Source organism: Hypomesus nipponensis, chromosome 15 (assembly GCF_054491055.1).
Source record: "Hypomesus nipponensis isolate SF chromosome 15, ASM5449105v1, whole genome shotgun sequence".
NCBI lineage: Eukaryota > Metazoa > Chordata > Actinopteri > Osmeriformes > Osmeridae > Hypomesus > Hypomesus nipponensis.
This window is the reverse complement of record NC_140375.1, coordinates 11688911-11712145: the sequence shown is the minus strand read 5'-3', so window position 1 is coordinate 11712145 and position 23235 is coordinate 11688911. Positions and strand designations below refer to the sequence as shown.

General features: G+C 53.2%; 1 protein-coding gene across 2 annotated transcripts; it reads left to right on the top strand.

Annotated features, from left to right (window-relative positions):
- The first annotated feature begins 8007 nt into the window (after positions 1-8007).
- cep164 (centrosomal protein 164) lies at positions 8008-23209 on the top strand. 2 transcript variants are annotated; one of them, XM_084674943.1, is made up of 28 exons: positions 8008-8178; positions 8689-8775; positions 9157-9268; positions 9588-9822; positions 11040-11189; positions 11412-11522; positions 11688-11765; positions 11857-11961; positions 15429-15482; positions 15716-15793; positions 16048-16124; positions 16238-16591; positions 16765-16896; positions 17024-17219; positions 17356-17430; positions 17550-17672; positions 17892-18035; positions 18313-18396; positions 18485-18553; positions 18654-18988; positions 19174-19368; positions 19709-19874; positions 20187-20294; positions 20528-20627; positions 21219-21560; positions 21765-21837; positions 21933-22052; positions 22164-23209. In XM_084674943.1, exons 2-28 carry the CDS (start codon positions 8694-8696, stop codon positions 22258-22260), a joined length of 3795 nt encoding a protein of 1264 aa, XP_084531069.1. In that variant the 5' UTR covers positions 8008-8178; positions 8689-8693; the 3' UTR covers positions 22261-23209. The 2 variants fall into 2 exon arrangements, with proteins under 2 accessions (XP_084531069.1, XP_084531068.1); XM_084674942.1 differs by having other exon boundaries at positions 19709-19880.
- Positions 23210-23235: the final 26 nt, after the last annotated feature.

Here is a 23235-nt window from a genome sequence, read left to right as displayed (position 1 = left end):
CAACAATTCATCAAAAAAGAAAAACTGAGTATTCTCAGTCGCTGGCTTCAATTAGCCTATCCGTGCTGAACTCTTACCAGAGCATGCTTTTTAGAGTCATGTCATTAGAGAGGGTCAGTGTTTCTCACAGCATTCCAGGGAAGATAGATCAGTTGAGTGGGCCGCTATCTCAAACACATTTGTGCTCTGTTGGGTAATCAGTATGATCGGCTAAGAAAAGATCTCCCACGTCAACCAATAACTAAGGAGGATGGAATGAGGTGCTGACTTGACGCAAAAGAGGCATAGGGAGGCTGGTCTGGTTTGGCCTTATCTGCTGTAGCCTGGCTTCATTTGGCCTGGTCTGGACTGACCTGATCTAAACTGGTCCAGTCTAATTTTGTCTGGCCTGTTTGAAAATGCTGTAATTTCCAACCTTGTCTGATCTGCTTAGATGATCTAGTCTGGTTTGGTCTGGTCTGCCCTGACCTGGTCTGTTCTAACCTGGTCTGACCTGGTCTGCTTTGGTCTGTTTCATCTTGGTTCTGGTCTGGCCTGTCCTGTGTTGCTCTCCAGCTGATCCTTGCTACAAATGTGAATGAGACTTGAGGAGAAAGACTAGGAGCAGCCCCTGACAGGAGACAGCAGACTGACAGCTGTGTTTGTGGAGCAGAGGCAGGGAGTGAGGCAGGAGCCCTGTGGAGCCCTCTCTCTGTCTCTCTGTCTCTCTGTCTCTCTGTCTCTCTGTCTCTCTGTCTCTCTGTCTCTCTGTCTCTCTGTCTCTCTGTCTCTCTGTCTCTCTGTCTCTCTGTCTCTCTCTCTCTCTCTCTCTCTCTCTCTCTCTCTCTCTCTCTCTCTCTCTCTCTCTCTCTTTCTGTACTCCCTTGCCCTTTGCCCTTTCCCAAAACTCCACAGGCTCTTTGCACACAGATGCTTGGTGTGACCTGATAGGGTTCTGATGGGAGTGCCTTATAAATCAAATAAGGGTTTGAAATCAAATCGTTTCTTGATTCTTCACAGTCTGGCGTGTCTGGGTGAACTCATGGATTAAGGCTGTGATGGTCACCCAAGGGAGGCGGGGGAAGAGAGGGTACTGCCAAAGTGTAATCTTTGGACAGGAGCATATCCACTTTCAACTGTCAAATGTTGAAACGGAAACTCTCAAGGGTGTGAGGGAAAGATGTCGGAGAGGAAGGAGGGGGCCAGTAGGGAGGATTCAGGCAGGCTGTGTGTTCAACACTTCCTCAATGCTTGCCTTCATCCTGCCAACCCCTCACCAACCCCAACCATCATCTTCACCCCCAATCCCCCCCCCCCAGTCAGGAAGTGAAGCATAGCAGGGAGTTGATACAGTACGAGTACAGTAAAGAACAGTCCTGTACAGCAAGCGGGGAACTCTGTTGGCTGACACAGCCTGACACTGACACACTGCCTTACTTTCACACAGAGACAGAGAGTCAGAGGGACGGAGGGCCAATGACTGACTGACTGACGGACAGGGCAGATGAGATCCGCCTGCTCCCTCACAGTCTGCGCAAAAACCGCAAGAACAATTAGCTCTGCAGCTACTCTCAACAATCTGTTCTGTTCTCCTTCTCTGGCCACTGCTAGTCCCGATTTTCATACCACAGCAATAAACACAACCCCCCTCCTCCCCGTTTTCCCCTCTCTATCTCACTTGCTTTCCAACCCTCCCCTCCTCTCCTTCCTCCCTCCTTCTCCTTCTCCTTCCCTCCATGAGTAAAAGTGGGTGGCTCCATGTGCCCCCCCCCCCCTTGTCCAGTAGACTGCCTCTCTCCACAGCAGCTGCCAAGGATAAGACAGGCTGGTGTGTGTGTGTGTGAGTGTGGGGGGGGGGGGCTGCGTTGTGCTGTTCAGCTCTGTTCAGCTCTGCTCTGCTCGGCTGCAGGACTGCTCCTCCAGCCCCAGCACTTACCCCGCTGAATTCAGCCACTTGGCTCTGTTTATTTAATATCCAGTCAGCTGTGGGGAGTGGGGTTAGCCACAGCTTATAAAACTCAGTCAGCATGACCAAGATATACCCCTCCCCCACCCTCCTCCCCCCACCTACCGCCCCCCCCCATCCCCCTTTCCAACACATATACACAGAGATGTAAACACACGCAGACACAAGCATGCACGTACACACGAACACACGTGCAATCTCACACATGCTGTCTCCCAGAAGGCCCGCGGGTATAGGAAGACAGGAACTGGCCTTTTTGTCTGTCTGTGTCCTGGTTCAGGAAGAGCTCATAAAGAGCACTTGAGTACCTGCTCAAACATTTGAAAACAAAAACAGCTTGAAAGCTTAAATTGCATCGTTCAAAACCCTGTGCAAAACAACCCATTTGTTTTTAGGTACATCAGAAGCAGCTAAAAAGGCCAGACCTGGGCAGCCCTTTCATTTCGTCCTTATGTAAACTATTGCACTTTTTCCTCAGAGCACATCAAAGGTGAACCCTGGATTATAATGAGCTTAAGTTTTTTGATTGGCATTAAGATTATTGAACAGCAGCACAGCAGGAAGGAGGACAGAACAACCCGCATTAGTCTGCGACCCAACTTCAAGACCCGAGTTCAAGAAGGCATGAATTGGATGAACACCAATCTGTGCATGAGCCGAAGAGAAGTTTAGGGAAAGGCTGGAAGTGGGGGTGGAATTAGCGGGGTGGGGGTCGGGGGCTTAATCATTCCCACAGCAGCCCATAATATTCGTTCTGTCCCGCTGGGAGCAACCCCAGCATGCTCCATCTCTGCCTGGACTGGCAGACTCCATGGCAACCCACAGGGTCGGGGGTCAGCGGGAAAGGTTGCTTTTATCTGCTAATGAGGTGGCTACCTGGGGCTCCGTGTCTCTCTGCTCTGTCTCTCTGCCTCTCCCTGGCGCTGGAGGCAGGCAGGGGGGTGCTGCTGACATGAATGCCTGCCAGTGACACCAATGCCATCTTCACTCATCTCCACCCCAGCCTCTGAACTTCTCTCTTTCAGCGAGGGGGGCGGGGCGGAAGGGCCGGGTGACTGGAAGGCTGGGAGGCTAGGAGGCTGGGAGGCTGGAAGACTGGGAGGCTGGGAGTGTTGGTTTCTGCCCTACAGGGAAGCAAAAACAAATGCCTCTGAAAATGTGCTGTCGCCTAGTCTGGCTTCTCATTGTGGTGTCAGTGTTCACATGCAAATGACCAATCTTCCCCACAAGGCTCAGGGATGGCATGCCCCGTTTGTACCTTTGCATTTGGGAGTTTGATGGATGGCCCATGGAGCAACATGGTTTGTGTAGCCTGTGTCTCACTGTTAAAGTAGCTCATGATTGATGTCCTGTTGTTTTGCTTTTTACCCACAAATCAGCTGTGCTGAAAGCCTGTGAGGATTAGTGACAGGAAAGTCAAACAGACCATACGAAGAACATCCAGCTAGTCTAAATCACCGACCAGCCCAACTGAACGTTATACTTGAATTATGGAGCTTCTCACGACAAATAGCTGCTGATAGAGACCCAGTAGACTCTCTTGCCCATGAGCCCTCACTATATCACACAGGGCTCATGTGCCCCTTCAAAGGGGGCAAGAAGGCACCCTCACCAGCCTCTTCCCCTTTATCCGCCCACCCACCCCCGCCCTCACACGCACGCCCCCTGTCATGTTCGCAGGGGCTGAGAAAGGAGTCCATTAACTCTGATTTAGTGGCAGTGTCACACGGTCCCCTTTGTGAGGTGGTGACACTGGGGTGAATGGGAATCCCAATGGTCTCCTCCTCCATCTCCCCGGCCTCTCTTGGCTCCGCTAGGGGTGTGCGGCAGGGAGGGGCGGGGGGAGGGGGGGGGTTGTGTGGCAGCGGTGGGAGTGTGAGGGTTGTGGCTGGATGTGTGTGTGTGTGTGGGGGGGGGGGGGGGCTGGAAGGGGTATGTGTGTGTGTGTGTGTGGGGGGGGATTGAGTGGATTTTGCTGCCACATGTCTGTGAGTGGCGGAGTCTTTGTGCAGGGGCCAGCCTGTTTGTTTAGCCTTTTCCTCAGAGAGCTGCCTCACACATCGGTGCCTCTCAGACAGAGAGAGAGCAAGGAGGCTGGCTGAACGAGGAACAGACAGGGAAGTGAAATGAGGGATTGGGAGAGACAGCCATGAGATTGGGTTTCCCCCCGTTGAAAGAATGAACGAGTGGAGGATCCTGTCTTAGCAGAAGACATGCAGGTGCATGGGACCAACACGTCCTGGAACCTGACATCTTAACAAAACAAACAGCCCACAGATGATGCAATCAATGACAAGACAGTATGAATGAATCGTAACCACAAAGTGTCACGTGTGAACTCTGTCATTGTGCAATGGTTGCAAGCTTTAACCTATATGAACAAAATCAATCATTCACAGTGGAACTTTGGACTATCCTTAATGGCTTCTGGCATGTTTAGACCACTGGTTCCAACAACATCCATGGCAGATGAGAACTCAGCCCAGTGATAGGTGGTGGAAGCTGTGGGCCATGGGGTCAGGGATGATTATTCTAGTCTTCTCCTTAAAAAGTTAAATAAGAAAATATTGACACAAACAGGAAGCTCGGTATTTCCTAATGATTGGAACCACATTGAGTCAAATCACCCCCCCCCTGCCTCCCTAAATCTTCCCCAAACCTACAGTATGTGTTTGTATGTATACAATAAACCCACACACAAACCAGTGCAGAGACAAAGAGGCCCATATGTCTGGAACGAGAGCATGGGAAACAATGAAATGAAAGGTACACAGATAGTTCCAGTTCACCCTGTGAGACATCACAGTCTCCCAGACAAATACTCAGTCTAAATAACTGAATATTAGAATGTTCTACTCCAAAAGCCCTTTACGAGTGCATTTGCTGGGACTTCAGCCTTCCCTCTGGCCATGTTAGATCTACCGTAATAAGTTAGAAGTTTATGGACCTTTGCTCCCCAAATGTCTACCATGTTTCTAATTGCATACATCTGTGGCTGGTGTTTTGATGTTGTGTCTCTCAGTGCAGCTGTCCCCCCCGTATCCAACAGCCCCTGGCAGGTCAGAAGTAGCTTAGCAAGTCCCAGTCAGTTATCTTTGACTTTTAACAATAGACTACACCCAAATAGATACTGCTTTACTCTGAAGTTTCAGCTTTTGAAGTCCAGAACCAGGGTGAAAATTGTTATCTACAATGCGCTGTGTACTTTGTGCCAGAACTTAATTCCATATTATAACTTGGCAAGAAAGTGTAATAGTGCTCATGATCTCGTCGTGACCAGAGGTCACGTCTGTTTGTCTTGAGCATGGTTCATCTCTACCACAGCACCATGAAACGCCTGCTAGGCTCACATTGGAACTGTGTGTACGACAGTGTAACCCAATCTGGCACAATTGTCAGGATAAGGCAGGGATTGACCTTTGCCTTGTCCCACATTGACTGAGCCAGAATATATTCTAACTCTGACTAGCTTTGACTTAGGCCTCCCTCTTTAACTGCATTGTGAACCTACAAGCCTCTAGCCACAGGACCTCACAGCCACAGTCTCTTGCTAGCTGCTTGCCCTCGCTGGCGGCACCGTCAGTGGTTTCATCCACGGTTTAATTCTCTCACCTCAATGTCATTCCCGTGAAGGTATCCCTTTACTCTCCACTGCCCAAATACTTCCTGTTGGACCCTTTATTTAACCCCCCCCCCCCCCCCCCCCGCTACCCCTCTCCTGGCAGGGGACGGTCAAAGTCATGACATCACATGACAGTAATGATAGGCATGAATTTATCATCAGGCCAGAAGGGCTACATGCCATTTTGCTCAGAAAGGACGTTTGGGTATTAAATTACACTGTTTATAAAAAGATAATGGATTTGAATAGTTATCATGGGGTTTCTACATGATACATGATATTTCATCTCATATCTTAGTTTTCAACATTCTGAGGGACATTGTGTGGCTCACAAATAATTTTATGGACATTGTTGATGTGAGGCAAACCTCCAAAAGACTATTTCCTTCATTGTGTTCATTAAATCAAGGAACGCATTGTGCAATCCAGCTTCTTAGTCTAGAGCATCATCCCAAGTTTAAAGAAACATTAAACCCTCTCCTCCCTCACCGGCCTCCTCTTTCTCTCTCCTCCACTCCCTCCCCCATCTCCTCCCCTCCCTCCCCCGTCTCCTCCCCTCCCTCCCCCATCTCCTCCACTCCCTCCCCCATCTCCTCCCCTCCCTCCCCCGTCTCCTCCCCTCCCTCCCCCATCTCCTCCACTCCCTCCCCATCTACTCCACTCCCTCCCCCATCTCCTCCACTCCCTCCCCCATCTCCTCCACTCCCTCCCCCATCTCCTCCACTCCCTCCCCCATCTCCTCCACTCCCTCCCCCATCTCCTTCCCCACCCACCCCCTTTACTCTTCACATCCAGCCCCCCACCACCCTTTCTCTCACTGTTTCCTCTCAGAAATGCCTGGTGTGTTTGTGTCTTTGGTGTTGTGACAGCTCAGATCCTGTAGCGTTCAGGCCACATTCCATTCATCATCGCTCCCTCCAGGACCTGGGGCTGTGCTTGGCCAAACCCTCTCAATAAGGGTCTCGGGTGAAGGAAACAAGCAGGTGCATGCACCACAAAACAAGATTTTTTCAATTAGCAGACAAGTCCATGGAGGCTACAACACCAATCTCATGCAAACACACAGAGAAACGCATGCACGCACAATATGTGACTCACACAGATGAATAAAACAACATGTTCAAATGTCAGCATATGACATCTGCTATCTATTCGTGTCCTTCTGGGCAACCATAAAGCTTTCTGTCCCATTCAATTTACTTGCAGGAATTTTTTCCCATTAGATTTAATATTGAAACGTTTTAGTATGAAAATGAATAAACTCAAGATTGTCTACATAATGAACACAGTTTAAATACTATTGCCCATCACTCACAAAACGTTGAGAATGTTTCAGTTCCATAGTGGCTGCTAGGTAATTGAATTTGGATCAAAGGCATTCACGTCTTTCATAAGGGTGCAGAGGGCTGCTCAGTTTTTAGTAATAACAGACACGCTTCCGGCACTGACCTTCACTGCCCCCTCTCCCCCCTCCCTCTCCCTCATGTGCCCAACCAAAAAACTCTACTCCAAGGTTTTCAAGTCGTCTCGGGCCTACTGACTGATTCAAAGGGACAGGACAAAAAGAAACCCCCTGAACCATTTCACCTTCTCCCCACATTTCTGGAGCAGATGAATTATAATCTCTAAACATGTAACTTTTGGGGGGACGGGGGGGCACATCGGTGAGGACAAACTGAAACACATGAAAATGTAGACTAGAGCAACAAAAACAAATCAAAGGGATGATGGCGGTATCATACACCAATTGAAAATGTCATATCTGACAGTGAATATGACATAGGGGCCTACTTGAGTGGATCAGATTTACAAGCCATATGTTTGAAGGGTCTTGCCATGACTTTCCTCTCATAAAATTGATTGGATGGAAAAGGTCTGGACAATGGTCAGTCATCACAGACAGAAATATGTGAAATGACTATATACATGGCGTGATAGTGTTGAGACTGGAAAGGACATCGGAGGAAAAATGGATGTCTTGAGTCTGTTGCATTTGTCTGGTAGTTGAGCATCAGTTTACAATAACTAGTAAAACATTGCCCTCTTGTGGCCCAGAATGAGTCTTTCAAGGCATCCAAAAGTTTTGTATTCTTATTACAAAATGTAAGTAATCTTGTAGAAATACAATACATTCTAATAAAAAGTAACTGTCAAAGGAGTCTATCAAAATGTGACAGATTCATCCAGTACGGATATTGGTGGTATTGTCTTGATGTGATTTGTTTAACATATCCATTCCATTAATGTGGCTTTAATTCTAAATAGTAAATACTATATGTCTGGCAGGAATATCAATTATAACAGGATTACATGGAAACCTATTAAGGATTATTATTAAACGCCTAGCGGCTTTACTCGGTGTGACGTGTCAATTGACAGGATTAAATCCCGTTTTTGTCCAATACCCGGTGCTTTATGGTTGCTAGGGGGGCCACAACCGGAAACGGGCTCAAGCGTCCTTAGAAGCGCCATCATCCTGTTGTTGATACTTTTAGCAAGCTAACAAAAGCTAGCTAGCTGTAGTTAATCCTTGTATTGTAAAATGTTTTTAATAATCTAACTTCAAGTTCGTGACTTCTCTTAGGATAGTAAACACTATCAAGAATAATAGGTAAGTAAATCGTTTTTTTAATTTAGATTAGCTCGCTGCTTCGCTACTGTTGCTAATCCCTGGTAAATAGTATTACTAGCTACCTATCTCTTAGCTCTAGCTACTGTATATTTATTTGGCACGCTAACAATGTCGATGTCAATGTTACTCTACAGCAGTAGCAAGTAGCGTTCTCGGCAGTAGGCAAGAAAACAATACAAAAATTTAGCTTGAAAATGAGATAATTTTGTAAATATTTCGCTTCAATTTTCATACACAATTGCTAACGTTAGAGGCTACCATGTAGTAGACTGTGTTGTGCTTACCTACAGTAACTAACGCTAGTGCTCGAATGACTAACTACTGTAGTCTACTTCCCTTGGTAATAATCGAAGTTAAATTGCTACATAAGGTCTCTAGGCTTGCCACCGTTAGATTCGGCTAGAAACTTACCTCGACCACAATACATTAACCGACTGATTTACCGTTATTTTGGATTGTTGTACTAAATCAGTTCCTCCCCATTCCCAGTAACCATGACAGCAGCTGCTCTTCAGATAGGAGACCAGCTGATCTTGGAAGAAGACTATGATGAGAACTATATCCCCTCTGAACAAGGTACGACTCGATCATAGATGGATACCAGTAGTTGCAAGTTGCTATTAGAACACTACACTTCTGATTAAGTCACATATACATGTTTCTCTCAGATCTCAAGTCTATTGCATAATTAATTTTTTTATATTTAATTTCTGTTGCGTATAGTTTGTTGGGTGCAATGTCAGTTTTAGATGATTTTGTAATTGTGCATACAGAGTTACCTGGACACTTTCAGTATTAACAAAATGTATTGAATAGAACTGAAGCTAAGTCTACATCCTCTCTGTGATGCGTACACATTAGTTTCCAAACTTCAAATCATAACTTCAAATAAGTCAGATATTTGTTTGTTTGTTTCCTTCCGCTCTGCCTTCGCCTCCTCTTTTTCCTCTTTGTCAGAGATCCACGAGTACGCAAGAGAGATTGGCATTGATCCCGATTGTGAGCCGGAACTCCTCTGGCTGGCCAGGGAGGGCATCGTGGCCCCACTGCCTGCAGAGTGGAAGCCCTGGTAAGGACGTACTGGAAGCCAGAGTGGTGATTTGCTGACAGGCTGGTGTACTTGTAATGATCCATGGTTCCTACATCTTAGGGAGAGCTCCCTTATTTCACCCCAGATCCACAAAAGCCATGTCTGTGTCACGGAAAGAAAAGAACAGTTTGTGCCTCCTGTCAGACTAGAGCAAAAACACTTCTAGCTACTTCCCATGTGTTCCCATGTGTTTACCGTCGTCCACCGATCTCTCTCCACTCTCCGGGCTCTGAGGTGCTGAAGTGACCCCCTCCTCTCCCCCCCCCCCTCCCTCCCCCTCCTCCCCCCCCCCCGGCAGTCAGGACGTGACGGGGGACGTGTACTACTTCAACTTCTCCTCGGGCCAGTCCACCTGGGACCACCCCTGTGACGAGCAGTACCGCCGCCTGGTGGACCAGGAGCGCCAGCGCGCCCAGCCGCGGCCCGGTACCGCCGCCGCCACGGGGAGGAAGGACAAGGAGAAGAAGAAGAAAGACAAGAAGGAAAAGAAGGGCAAGAAGAAAAAGGAGGGCGACGTTCTCAAGCCCAGAGGGGTAAATCGATTTTGGGGGATCTATGTTTGAAATACTGTGTGTGATTGTGCTGCTCCATGTGGAAACGTAGTAAGGTTGTTCCAGATTAGATTTAAAGTCCCTTGATACAATGGCCCTTTTTGTTTTTTTACCAACCTATCCTCCTGTGAACAGAGTGTAGGAAGGAAGAGCCAGACAGAAATAAGACAGGCAGGCATCCAATCAGAGAGGTCCTCCTCGTCCTCTCTGCAGTCCGCCTCCAAACACTCCAACCTTCCCTCACAGAGACCCACAGTTCCAGCCTCCCTGCTCCTCCTCTCCTTGTCCCCCTTGCCCTCCCGCGGCTTGGCCCCCCTGTCCTCTCTCGGCCCCCTGGAGGGCGCTGCCCGCAGTAGCAAGGCCCTGGCAGACGCCCAGGAGATCCTCGGCCACGCTGTCTCTTCCTCCTGGGGCGTCGGGGAGCCGCTCCGGGAGAGGCGGTCCCAGCCTTCCCCCTTCTTTCCAAGCCCTTCCCCAGTCCCCCCGTGTCTTCCTCCCCCCGGTGCGGTGGCAGTGTGAGCCTGCAGGCCACCAGGGCCTCGGAGGGGGACGAGCGGCTGGAGGTGGGCTCTGGCCTGGCTCTCACTTCCCCCCCGGAGGGCAGGGAAACGGATGGAGACGGAGGGGGTGGAGGAGGTGCTGGAGGGAAGGGTAGAGAGCGCCTGTGTTCAGGCCCGGGTGGGGCAGAAGGGCCTGGAGGACTGGAGGAGAGTGTGGGGTGCTTTGTAGCTGAGCTGGTGGAGGAGTGTCGGTGGGGAGCCCAGCGCCGAGCCAGGTGGGTTAAGAGGCGCTGGGAGAGAAGGGGAGATGACACGGGGGAGATGACATCTTGCTGGGATGCAGAGGAGAAGGAGGCCAAAGCTCTCGTCCAGGTCCTGGGGCCTCACCTCCAGAATCGGCCCGCTGTTCCCCTTTCGCCTTCCCCAACCCCCCTTTCCCCCTCAAACCAGTTAGCAGACAGTCAGACTATAGGAGAGAACATGGGAGACCCAGCAGAGCAGGGCAAGGCAGACAGACTTCAGGTAGACCAGCAGCAGGTACGTCGTCAGTAAACAAACGGAAGCAGAACAGAAGTGGATCAACTTTAACTATACCGATTTGATCTTTTATCTATCTGGAACAAGTTGCTTCACAGAATGCTGGAATGAATATCCCAATGTTCTAAATGCCATGTGTGTCTGTGTGTTTTTGCCCTCTAGCCTTTGAGCTCTTCCCGAGGGCCGCTGCCGGCTCCGCTGGGAAGCCTGGCCCCTCTGCGGGGCCTGGATGCCTCCCCCGGCCCCATTCCCTCCCTGCGGGGGTCCCTTGGCAGCTCAGGGGGACTGGAGCCCCTCAAGACCCCCTTGGGAGTAAGACAGCACCCCTACTCCCCAAACATCGCCCTGTACTGAAGAGCTCACATGCACGACCAACTCCTATTCAAACTGATATGATCGCGTTTCATATTTTAGAAATGAACATGAAACAAATCAAAATTCTGCATGCCATTACTCTGATTGAATGAGATCTCTCTGCACTGCCCCCCACTCCCTCCGACACACACACACCTGCCCACTCCCCCCCACCTCCAGGGCCCTCTGTCCAGTCTGGGCTCCAGTCTGCTGGGGGGCCGGCACGAGGAGCGGGTGTCCCTGTCCCTGACGGCCCTGGACGACGATGAGGACAACATCTCAGAGGACGAGGTAGGGTCCTGGTCTGGCCTGGTCTGGCTGCAGACGCTGGGTCTGCACCTCCTCTACATCCTGTCCTCAGTCAGTCAGTCTGAGCCGCTGCTGGGTCTGCTCTGGTCTGCTCTGGTCTGCTCTGGTCTGCTCTGGTCTGGTCTGAGCGTGTCGTTGTGTTCCCAGAGTCCGAGAGGCTCAGCCCGCCTGCTGCAGAACCTCCATCTGGACCTGGACGCTCTGGGAGGAGGGCTGCAGTATGAGGTAAACACACTGTGTGTGTGTGTGTGTTAAGACAAGAGTTAGGCACCCTGGCAATGTGTGTGTGTTCATTCACTGTGTGTGTGTGTTCCAGGACAGTGAGGCCAGTGTTGCTGCCCCACCTGAGGAGAAGACCGAGCCAGAGTTACAGGACCTGGCCCTGTCTGGAGAGCACAGCCCAGATCCCCCTTCACAACAGGTACACACGCACACACACACACACGGGCGTGTCCGGATGTGTCTCCGGGCTCTCTTGGACGTCGCTTGATCAGTCATGATCTCATTGCTCCATGGTCTCCCAGCATGGTCCCAAACTGTGCTGGGTCGACAAGCATCATCCCTAAGCTGGTGGCAAGGTCATAAATATGAGCAATTGTCCCCTCACTATCTAGTTCTAGCTGGTATCAGATGTCTGGGTCCATAAGCAGACCCTGGCTCTGCTCTCAGGTCTGGACGATTAATGGACCCCGGCACCCTTATGAAGGACTGCTGGGAGATCTGTTTTGGAAGCATTTCACGTTCTCTGTCTTTCTCTGGTCTCATTCGTCGGTGCGTGACCTCTAACCTTTTTGCCGTTCTGGCTCTTTGTGTCTCTTATCTATCTCTCCCGTGACCTGTGACCTGGATGTGGTTGGTTTGGTAGCTGCTGTGTTGCTGGGACCTGTCCTTCGGCCATGGCTGCCAGTGTGTCTTCCTGTTTGCTCTGCTCTCTTCCTACTGTCACTGTTACTGCTTTGCTGTCTGACTCTCTTGTTGGATGAGGCCCTCGCATCACTCACGTCACTCCCATCCCCTCTGCACGTGCTCAGTCGTGCGTGCGTGTGTGTGTCCGTGTGTGTGAGCATTGTACATGTACGTCTGTACACACTGTGTGCTGTTTTTCTGACTTTGCCTCAACGTGTGTGTGTGTGTGTGTTTGTTTGTTTGTTTGTTGACTTGACTTGGCGTTCGGTTCTATCTATGGAATGCACGAGTGGACTGCATGAAGCTGGGGTCCTCTGCGTGTCCTCGTGTCACAGTTTGTTGTCCTCCCCCCCTCCCCACCTTTTGACCCTCCCTTGTCTGTGTCTTCTGCACGCCCTCTTTCTCTCCTTCTCTCTTTCTCTCTGGGGTCCTCGATCGCCCCCTTCCGAAGGACTTTCTCCGCGGACGACGCCCGCGGCCGTCTCCTCCTGTGGGCAGCAGAGTCTGTAGCAGGGCGGGGGCCGGCCCCCCCAGCTCGGCCCCCCTCAGCCCGGCCCCCCTCAGCCCAGCCCCCCAGCCTGCAGGCCTCTCAGACGAGGGGGAGGAGGGAGAGGAAGAGCTGGGGGTGGAGGAGGACGAGGAAGTGAAAGAGGAGGAGGCTGAAGAGTGGGAGGAGGATGGAGTGAGTGTGGCTCACTGGGAGGAGGAAGGAGAAGTGAAGGTCCAGGAAGGGGCCGTAGGGGAGGAGGGAAACGAGGAAGACGGAGATGAGGAGATAGAGGAAGAAAGCAAGGATGGGGAGGCTGAGTTTAGCAAGGGTGTAGAAGAAGAAGAAGAAGAAGAAAATGGGGAGGAGATGGAAGGGGCGAAAGAAGGAAAGGAGGAATGCAAGGATGTGGAAGCTGAGGTCAGTGGGTACAGGAACAGGAAGGTACAGGAAGAGGAGGAAGAGGAGGAGAGTGATGAGGTCGTAGAGAGGTGTGCGAAGAGCGAGGGAGAGGAGGAGGATGAGGTCGAAGATGGCGGGGAGGGGATAGGGAAACAGGATGAGGAGAAAGAGGAGGAAGAAGTGAAGACGGATGAAAAAGTTGAGGACGTGAAGAGCGACGAAGGCCTTGACAAAGATGAAGATGAAGAAAGTGAGGTCATAGAGAGGTGTGTGAAGAGCGAGGGAGAGGAGGAGGATGAGGTCGAAGATGGCGGGGAGGGGAAGGGGGAACAGGATGAGGAGAAAGAAGTGAAGATGGATGAGAAAGTCGAGGAAGCGAAGAGCGAGGATGGCCTTTACAAAGATGAACAAGATGAAGAAAGTGAGGTCATAGAGAGGTGGGTCAACAGCAGAGAGAAGGAAGGAGAGGGAGAAGAAAGCGACGAGATAGAAGAGCAGTGTGCTAGGAGTGAAGGGGGAGAGGGGGTAGGGGAGGAGGGGGAGGAAGTGGCGGAGCGATGCGGGCAGAGTGAGGGAGAGGAGGAGCGCGGCCACGACGGGGAGGAGGAAGAGGCTGAAGAAAGTGAAGAGAAAGTGGAACGATGTGTGCTGAGTGAAACGGAAGAGCAAAAACCAGAGGAGGAGGAGAGTGAAGAGGTAGTGGAGAGGTACATGAAAGAGGAGGAGGAGATGGAGGGAAGAGAGGCAGATGAGGCAGAACTGGAAGGAGAGGAGGAGGAGGAGGTAGAGAGGTGTTTCGAGAGAGGCCGAAAAGAAATCCAAAAAGCCCAAGCGAAGAACCTCCTCCAGAGGGCCAGAAGGCCTGCTCAGTGTCAGGAAGAGACAGACGACAGCGACGGAGCGATAGAGAGACACGTGAAGAGCGAGGACGAGGACTGGGAGAGGGGGAGGGACGAGGGGAAGGAAGGCGAGGAGGAGAGCGCAGGGGAGAGGCCAGCGGCCTCGGGGGACAGGGAAAGCGAGGCAGAGGGAGACGAGGGGAGGCGCGACAGCGAGCAGGAGGAGGGCGAAGGAAGGGAGGAGAAAGACGGGCGCGTTCAGAGGGAGAGCGGGAAGGGTAGCAATGAGGGTGAGGGGAAAGAGAGGTGTTCCCCGGGTCACACGCGGGGAACGGGCGAACGAGGGGCGAGCCGGGCGAGGGAGGAGGAAGAGGTGGTGGAGAGGTGTGAGCGAAGTCAAGAGGGGCAGCGTGGGGGAGAGGGCCAAGACGAGGACCAAAGCCACGCGGCCTCAGACACGCCACACCAGGAAGAGGAAGTGATTGAAAGCGCCCAACAGGGAACAGTCCGAGCCGCCGAGCTGGCGCCACGGAAAGCGCCGGAGCTAACCTCGTTAGACAGACAGGAAGGGAGCGTTGGCGAGGAGAAGAGCATGCTCCAACCACGCCCCTGTCTGGCTGAGGTATGGTTTGGTGGGGTGCTCCGGCTGTGTGCCCGCCTGCGTACCGCCCGCCCCCCCTGCCCCTCCCTCCCTCCTCTGCACGCATTCACACGCCCTCTGCCCCCCCGCCCCTCAGACAGATGGAGGGGGGGCAGCCCCTCACATGCAAGCCCCCTTTCCCCCAGAGCGCAGTCTAGCAGTGGGAGATGAAACCAATTGACAGCTCGTCCGGCGAGCCTTCAGCCAATCGGTGTCTCCCACTCATGCCCACTCCCGGGGGTTCAGCAGGCCCCGCCTAATTTCTTTACCAATCAGTGGCCACATCAGTTGAGACTTCAAAACCTCCCTGACAACTGACACCCCCCAAGGCAGCGTCTGTGGACCCCCACGGAGAGGCAGCACCCCCCCTCCCCACCGGCAGGCCCCTCCCTCCCTGGGGTGGTCTCACCCTCTCAGACGCCTCTCTCCCACCTCCGGTCCTGCTGCTCTCTCCTGGCTGCTGTGTGCTGTCTGCTGTGTGGTGGTGTTGACTAGTGGCACTTGTCTCTGTGTGTCTGTCACTAGTTACAGCTGGGCAACTCACTACACAGAGGTGTATTTGAACATACCGTTGTATATCACTGTTATCTGTTTGTGTGCGTGTGTGTCTGCAGTCCGAGGCGAGTGAGCACATAGAGGTGGCTTCATCTTCAACAGACGACATCAAGGTACAGTTGGAGATCTTAGAGGATCAGCGCAGGACTTTGTAACACATTAGGAGGGTATAGCTCAGTGGTTAAAGCATTAGAGTGCAGATTAATAGATCACTGGGTTCAAATGCCCCACTGCACTGTGTACATCGCTTTGGATTGAAGTCTGCTAAATGAATACAGTATTATCATTATTATCGTTTTTATGAATACATGAGTCAAGCTAATGGTGTGGCATGTATTTGTTCCAGACTGGGTTCCGCTCCAGGCTGTCAGAGAAGGTGTTGGACCTGAAAGACCTCTCCCCTGCTGTCAGCCCCCTCCTACAAGTGAGCCCACCCGCCCTATCACAGGCTCACACATCCAAACATCCAATCACAACACCTCTGCATCACAGACTCACACATCCAAACATCCAATCACAACACCTCTGCATACTCGTCCAAGACCCAGTCACAGTGGAGCAGTTGCCGTACTGCACTGAGCGATTGGACCACCTTCCCTCACTCTTGTCGGTGGGAGTGTCGGATGGCCGGTCCCAAAAGCTTGACGAACGGAAGTCTCTCTCCTCTTTTCTCCCCAGGAAAAAGAAGGGAAGGATTCATTCAGGGAGGAGGAAGAGAGAGACGAGAGGAGGAAGAGGGCAGAAGCTGCTGAAAAGTGAGTACTTCCACAACTGCATGGTGTCGTAGTCGCAGGCTACAAAGACCTGTGTTTTCCAAGCAACTCTGGTGGTCCGTGAGTGACCCTCCCTCCCTCCCTCCCTCCCTCAGGCGTCTCAAGGCTGCAGGCATGGAGCTCAGCTCATCCCGGGCCAGCAGCCCCTCCCACTCAGAGGCGCAGCGCCCGCGCGCCGAGGGGGGCAGCGTGAGCGCCAGTCTGGGGGTCCCCCCGGAGACGGCCAGGGCCAGGCTGGTCCGCACGCCCGGCGCCCAGCGCCAAGAGGCCCAGAGCCCGACCAGGGACGCCCCGGACGAGGAGCGGGAGACGGCGAGGCGGGCGGCGGAGGCGGAGGAGCGCGCGCGGCGGGCCAGGGAGGAGAGGATGAGAGCGCTGGGAGAGGAGCTGAGGAGGGAGGAGGAGGAGGAGGAGCGCAGGCTGCGGAGGGAGAGCGAGGAGAGGGTCAGGTCAGTGAGCTTGAGCTCGGGCCGAGCCGCATAGGAGCCCTCGCAACTGTCGGCGGGGGATTCTCTGATGTTGCGCGTGCTGCCGCGCGGGGGACTCAATGTTTACGCCCGAGTCTGTGTGACAAGCCTGGTCATCTCTGGTCTCTGTGTGGGTGTGCGTGTGTGCGCTCCAGGGCTCTGAGGCAGCGTCTCCAGGAGAAGGACAGAGAGGAGGAGAGCAGGCTGGGTGTGGAGTCAGAGAGCAGGCTGCAGGAGCTGAGAGAGAGCGCCCTGAAGGAGAGGGAGCAACAGCAACGCACCCTCAGGTCAGCACGGTTCACCTCCCCCGGCCCCGTCACCGCGACGCTCACACACACACCACGGAGGAGGACTGGTGACTCTGTTTCTGACTGTGTGTGTGTGTGTGTGTCTGTGTGTGTGTGTGTGTGTCAGAGAGGAGGGGGAGGCCGTCCTCAGAGAGCTGCGTGCTGCCCTGGAGGCAGACCGGGGGGTGGAGCTTGAGAACCTGGAGACTCAGAGGAGGCAGAACCTGGAGCGTCTGAAGGCGGAGTCAGAGGAGGAGCTTCGGGCGGAGAGGCGGAGGCTATTGGCCGACAGGGAGGAGCAATTGGACTCCCTCAAACAGGAGGTGAGAATAACGCCCATGCAGTGGATGAGTCGTGCCAGCAGAGATGTGAACTATTGACCTCACGGTTGATGACTATACGCGTCTGGAGTGTGTGGTGGCCAAGCCTGTGTTAAAGATGTGTGTGTGTGTTGTTCAGGCCAGAGGCAGTGAAAGAAGGAGGGAGCAGAGGAGCCCTGGCCCAGGACAGCAACTGGCAGACTACCAGAGAGAGGTGCACACACACACACACACACACACAAGCTACAGCTGTTCTAAAATACCCAGAACGTTGTTTGTCTGTGAATTTCTGACCTCTTAGCATCATTCTCCCCGATTCTCCCACATGCCCAGCTGGGTGATGTCATGCAGGAAGTGCGGGAGGAAGTTCAGCGAGACCACAACAGGAAGTTGGAGCAGCTGAGAGACGAGCACCGCAGAGAGCTGAACGCCATCAGAGAGAGACACCTGGACGAGGTCAGACGTCACTCATTCTCTTGGGCCCCCTCCCCTCCAGGGTCCCCCCCCCACGCCCAGTCACACCTGACTGCAGAGAACATCCACACATCCCCAAATCTCTCTCACTCTCCCCGGGCTCGTCCTTCTATCTCTCCGCCTCTCTCACTCTTCCTCCCTCCCTCTCCCTCTCCTTCCCCCTCTCCCTCCCTCCCTCCCTCTGTTCCGGCCGTCCTCCAGGAGGGCGCCCAGCGGGAGCGTCTGATGGGCGAGCTGCAGGAGGAGAGAGAGCGCCTGCTGGCCTCCCACAGCACCCAGCTGGAGAGGCTCACCTCCCAGCTCAGCGCCCAGCTCAGCAAGGCACGGCAAGCACACGCCTGCAAGGTGCGCGCTCTCTCTCCCCCACGCACACACAAATTGGTTTCATCCTCCTTGTCCTCCTCTTGTGGAAACTGCAAGTGGCAGCTCGGGTCTAGGATGGATTCGAGAGACCGCAGATAGAGTGCGGCTAGTCTGGGTTGTTATATGTTTTAGATCTATTACTTTTATCACTTGTATTATCGTTTTTGTTGATTTTATGTAAAGCACCTTGAGCTGCAATTCCTGTATGAAATGTGCTCTATAAATAAAGTCTTACTTACTGTGTGTGTGTGTGTTTCAGGAGGCAGACCTGCAGGAGCTGTCAGACCAGTTGAAGCTGAGGGCCCGGGACATAAAGAGCCAGGAAGCAGACCTGCAGACCAGGGTAATCAAACACAGATTCACGTGCCGCCCGCCCACTCGTACACTCACCGCGGTTCCTTACCAGACCTCTCATGTGACCTGCTCTCCAGGCAGCAGATCTGAAGAAGAGGAGGAGCCAACTTGGGGAGGAGGAGGGAGAGGTAGACCGAGGACTGGAGGTGAAAATTTGCGTTCTCTCCATCATCATCATCATCGTCATCATCCTCATTATCTGCTGTCGTCCTCTTGATGCTGATGTGTGTGTGTGTGTGATTCCAGGGTCTGTCACGGGTGATGCAGGAGAGAGATGGACTGAGGGAGGATCTGGAGAGGGTGAGGGAGGAGAGAGACAGGGCCAGGCAGGACGCGGAGCGAGCCAAGGAGGAGAGGGCCCAGGCACAGGAGGAGGTGGAGAGGATGAGAGGGGAGAGGGAGAGGGCGAGGGAGGAGGTGGAGAGGATGAGAGGGGAGAGGGAGAGGGCGAGGGAGGAGGTGGAGAGGACGAGAGGGGAGAGGGAGAGAGCGAGGGAGGAGAGCAGGAGGATGAAGGAGGACAGGGACCAGCTGGAGAGCAAGGTGGAGCTGCTGCAGGAACGACTCAGCCGCAGAGTCAGGTGCTGCGCTCACACACACACACATGCACGCACATACACATGTAACACATGCACATGCATGCACACAATCTCTCCTACCTTGCAACGACCTCATGGTTAACGCATGGACCTTTGCACGTCTTGAATGGAATTCTTCAAATGCCCATTCAAGCATGACGTCATTAACCGTTGCGCTGTGGCTACAGTGATGTGGAGAAGAGCGAGGTGAAGAGGGCCCCTCCCAGAGCCAGCAGTGTCCTGAGACAGGAGGAGGAGGAGGAGGAGGAGGAGAGGGCACCGGCGCCCTCTAGTGACGACAGACAGAAGTCCCTGCGTGTGCAGGACCTGCAGGACCACCCTCTCTCACCCCTCCCCGTGTCCAGCGACAGCAGCCTGGACGAGTGAGTAAACACCAGCGCACGTGTGTGTGTGTGTGTGCGCATGACTGTTATGGAGAACACTTTTTACTGTCCTATATACATTCATCCCCCTTCTCTCTCTCTCTCTCTCTCTCTCTCTCTCTCTCTCTCTCTCTCTGTCTCTCTCTGTCTCTCTCTGTCTCTCTGTCTCTCTCTGTCTCTCTCTCTCTGTGTCTCTCTCTTTCTCTCTCTCTCTCTCTCTCTCTCTCTCTCTCTCTCTCTCTCACTCTCACTCACTCACTCACTCACTCACTCACTCACTCACTCACTCTCTCCGTCTCCTCCCCTTCTCCCTCTCCGCCCCGCCCCGCCCGCCCCCCAGCCTGCGTCAGTACATCTCCAACGAGGGCATGTCCATTCACAAGGCCCGCCAGTTCCTGGACAGGGAGAATGGCCGTCTGAGCAAGCGTCAGTCAGCGCTGCAGGCAGCCCAGTCCAGCTGCCCTCAGGACCCCAGCACTCAGGAGATGTTCCGGAACCTGCAGCAGGTAAGAGTAAGTGTGACTCCTCCCCTCTCCCAGCTTCTAATCAGGCCGTCAGTGAGATACGTAACGACGGCTCACCCACGTCGACGCTTGTCTTCATGGTTCTCTTTTTTTCGTCTTTCCCTTCTTCCCCATATTTCTTTGTCTTTACGGCCGCCTGGCTCTTCTACTCTACTACTACTACTTTTATCTCTGTCTCTCTCTCTCTCTGTCTCTCTCTCTCTCTCTCTTTGTCTCTCTCTCTCTGTCTCTCTCTCTTTGTCTCACTCTCTCTCTCTTTGTCTCTCTCTCTGTCTCGTGTTTTCTCTCTCCCAGGAGGCCACTGAAGTGGAGGACTTGATGTTGACCATCCAGAGGGGGAACGTTCTCCTGAGGACCAAAGAGGAGAAACTGCAGCAGCTGGAGAACTCCATGGTGGAGGAGGTAGGCACCTCCGCTACACCCAGAACGTCAGCCCAGCGTGAGCCAAAGGCTCATACACAGAACCAAGGCTGCTGCATTGTCTTAGTGAGAGCCTCCTGTCCCTAGCAGGTAACCCCTCCCCCCCACTCCCCTCCAGCCTCTGGACAGTCAGCGCCCTCTACATGTGAAACAGAGCGATGTTAGGGTGTGTGTGTGAGCGTGTGTGTCATTGACTCGACCCGTCTCTGCCCCAGCCTCTGTCTGAGGAGCTGGCCAGGATGTCCGCTGACAGGAAGGTGACGTTCGACGTGTCCGACTCAGACCTGAGCAGCGTGGACGGCCACACCGGCACCGGTGAGACGAGAGAGCGCTCCTGTTCTGACCCCCACACACACACACACACACACACACACGCACACTGGCCGTGTTTCACACCCTCATTACTGCCAAGTCTGCGATTAGTGTGTCAATCCAATTAAGATGATTAAAAGATTGTGACAACTGCCTTTAATACGGTAGTTTACATGTCTCAAATATTTACCAAAAAGTGGAACAAAGCTATTACAGTCTTTGTGCGGAGCTTTGACAAGGTCTTTCTTCGTGGAATCTGCACAATTTTCCACACAACACTTCCATGATCATCCAAGGCGTTAGGAAACCTCAACATGCTCTGCAGGCCTCATGACAGATTGGAGTACTCCACACACAGCATATTACTGCCATTATGCTTACTTAAGCATACCCACATGAACATGAATCAGTACATGTGTGCACCGCTTCACACACATTGTTGCCTTGATCACGTCGATGACGATGTAACTGTGTTCAGAGATACGATGTAACACACCACGACTGTCACAAACACTAACATTCACACCGTTATTACTGTATCTATATTTCTTCCTCTCTCTCTCTCCTTCCCTCTGTTCTCTTCTCGCTCTCCAGGCGCCCAGCCGACTGTTCCGGCCAAGGTGCAGCAGTTGGCGGAGTCTCTGCAGCAGATCTCAGGGCAGCTCAACACAGTCCTGGGGGCGCTGGGGTCCCTGGCCCAGAGGCAGGCTCCGTACGCCCCCTTACCCCTCCCCTTGCTCCGGGTCACCCCTACCCCCACCCCCCTGTCCTTCTCCCAGCCCCTGGCGTCCCCCTCGCTGGGCCTCTCCGGACCCTCCTGGGCCTGGGGCCCCCACACCAGCACCCTCCACATGCCCAGCAGCGCCCCCACCGCCGGGCCTCCCCTGCGGGGAGCCGAGGGCCTGCTGAGCAGCCGCTGGACCAAGCTGTTCCCTGGTACGCTGGCTCATCGCTCTCTCCAGCTCCCCTTTTGAGCTGCCACCTGTCGTGTTAGGGCCAGGTTGCGTTCCATCATCATGTGCTTTGTCAACGCAAACTGCAGAGGTTTTGTTGTTGTTGTGGGAGGTGATCAGCGGCCTGAGAAGGTTCCTGGTTAAGATGGTGATTTGTGTGTGTGTGTGTGTGTGGTGGCTGGTCCAGGGGCAGCTGTGGAGCCCATGGCCTCCAGCACTCTAAGGAGCAGCTCTGTGTACTCAGGGTACACTCCTCACAGGTAAGCAGGTCCCACCATCAACACCTCAGCTAGCACGCAAAGTCATGTCCAGTCGTGATGCTAAGGGCTTGTGTGTGTGTGTGTGTGTGTTGCAGTGAGCAGGCTCGTAGCCTGGCGTCCAGCCAGAGGTCAACGGAGGTGGATGGACAGAGGCTGCAGGGGCTGATAGACGGCAACAAGAAATGGCTGGAGACACGCAGGAAAGATCCGACCGTGTATCCTCTCTAACGTCTTCACCCACACACACACACACAAAAGATCCTCCCTTTATTGATTGATTGTCTTCGCCTGTGTCAAAGTTGGCCTTAACCAATGACCTTTTTCAGGCCGCTGTTAACACGTTATCGAACCCCCGCCACCATGAGTGGACTAGTCCAGCTGGGTCTGGATGACAACAACCAGATCAAAGTCTACCATTACTGAGGAGAGGCCCACTGTGGAAGGAGAGGAGGGGGGGGGGGCGGCAGCAGGGACCAAGGAACCACAACAAGCATAACCAGCAGTACTGTCACTGCAACTATACACTTATGAAGGGCTATTCTGGACCAGGGCTGGAACATTCACTTAGTCATACAGAGCTGTGTATCACTGAGGGCTGGATGGTGTGTGTGTGTTCTCCTGGGGGGGGGGTTCTCCTGTCCTGGTTGTGTGGAGTCGTTCAGGCCGAACACTTCAAGCCTGTCTGCCATACAGCAAAGTCATTCCATTCTGCTGGTTGACGTGAGGGATTTCTGTTAAGAGCCGACACAGCACAAGGTCCCTTGCTGTGGTGTGCCAGGAGCCGGCCTGGCCTCGTCTCATACAGCCTGGAGGAGCTGTCATCATCTAGCACCTCATCTACTGGGGCTTCATGTTCTACTGCTCAGAGCCAGGGTGAGGGACTGGCTGAGGGACTGGGTGAAGGACTGGGTGAGGGCCAGGGTGAGGGACTGGCTGAGGGACTGGGTGAAGGACTGGGTGAGGGCCAGGGTGAGGGACTGGCTGAGGGACTGGGTGAAGGACTGGGTGAGGGACTGGCTGAGGGACTGGCTGAGGGACTGGGTGAAGGACTGGGTGAGGGCCAGGGTGAGGGACTGGCTGAGGGACTGGGTGAAGGACTGGGTGAGGGACTGGCTGAGGGACTGGCTGAGGGACTGGGTGAAGGACTGGGTGCGGTTGTCAAAAGCAATAGGATGGCGTTAAAGGGTTGTTTTTACAGAAGCCATCTTGGGAGAACTTCTGGGGTACGTGACTGTCACCAAGTTAACTGTACTCTCAGAAACACACCCTCTGTTCACTGTTAGTAGGTAGACCTGTACAGTATGTGTGCTTTTTACCAGTATTTTTTTATGAGAAATATTTTAATAAATGTAAAGTGGCGTATATTCCTAAATATCTGTGATTTCTGGCCATCATATA

What these genes read in the sequence shown, in the direction of transcription:
- cep164 (XM_084674942.1), top strand. Translation starts at nt 8,694, where the DNA reads ATGACAGCAGCTGCTCTTCAGATAGGAGACCAGCTGATCTTGGAAGAA. An exon ending in CTGTCAGCCCCCTCCTACAA is followed by an intron (nt 15,794 to 16,047) that starts GTGAGCCCACCC and finishes TTTTCTCCCCAG; the next exon opens with GAAAAAGAAGGGAAGGATTC. An exon ending in GGAACCTGCAGCAGGTAAGA is followed by an intron (nt 19,881 to 20,186) that starts GTAAGTGTGACT and finishes TCTCTCTCCCAG; the next exon opens with GAGGCCACTGAAGTGGAGGA.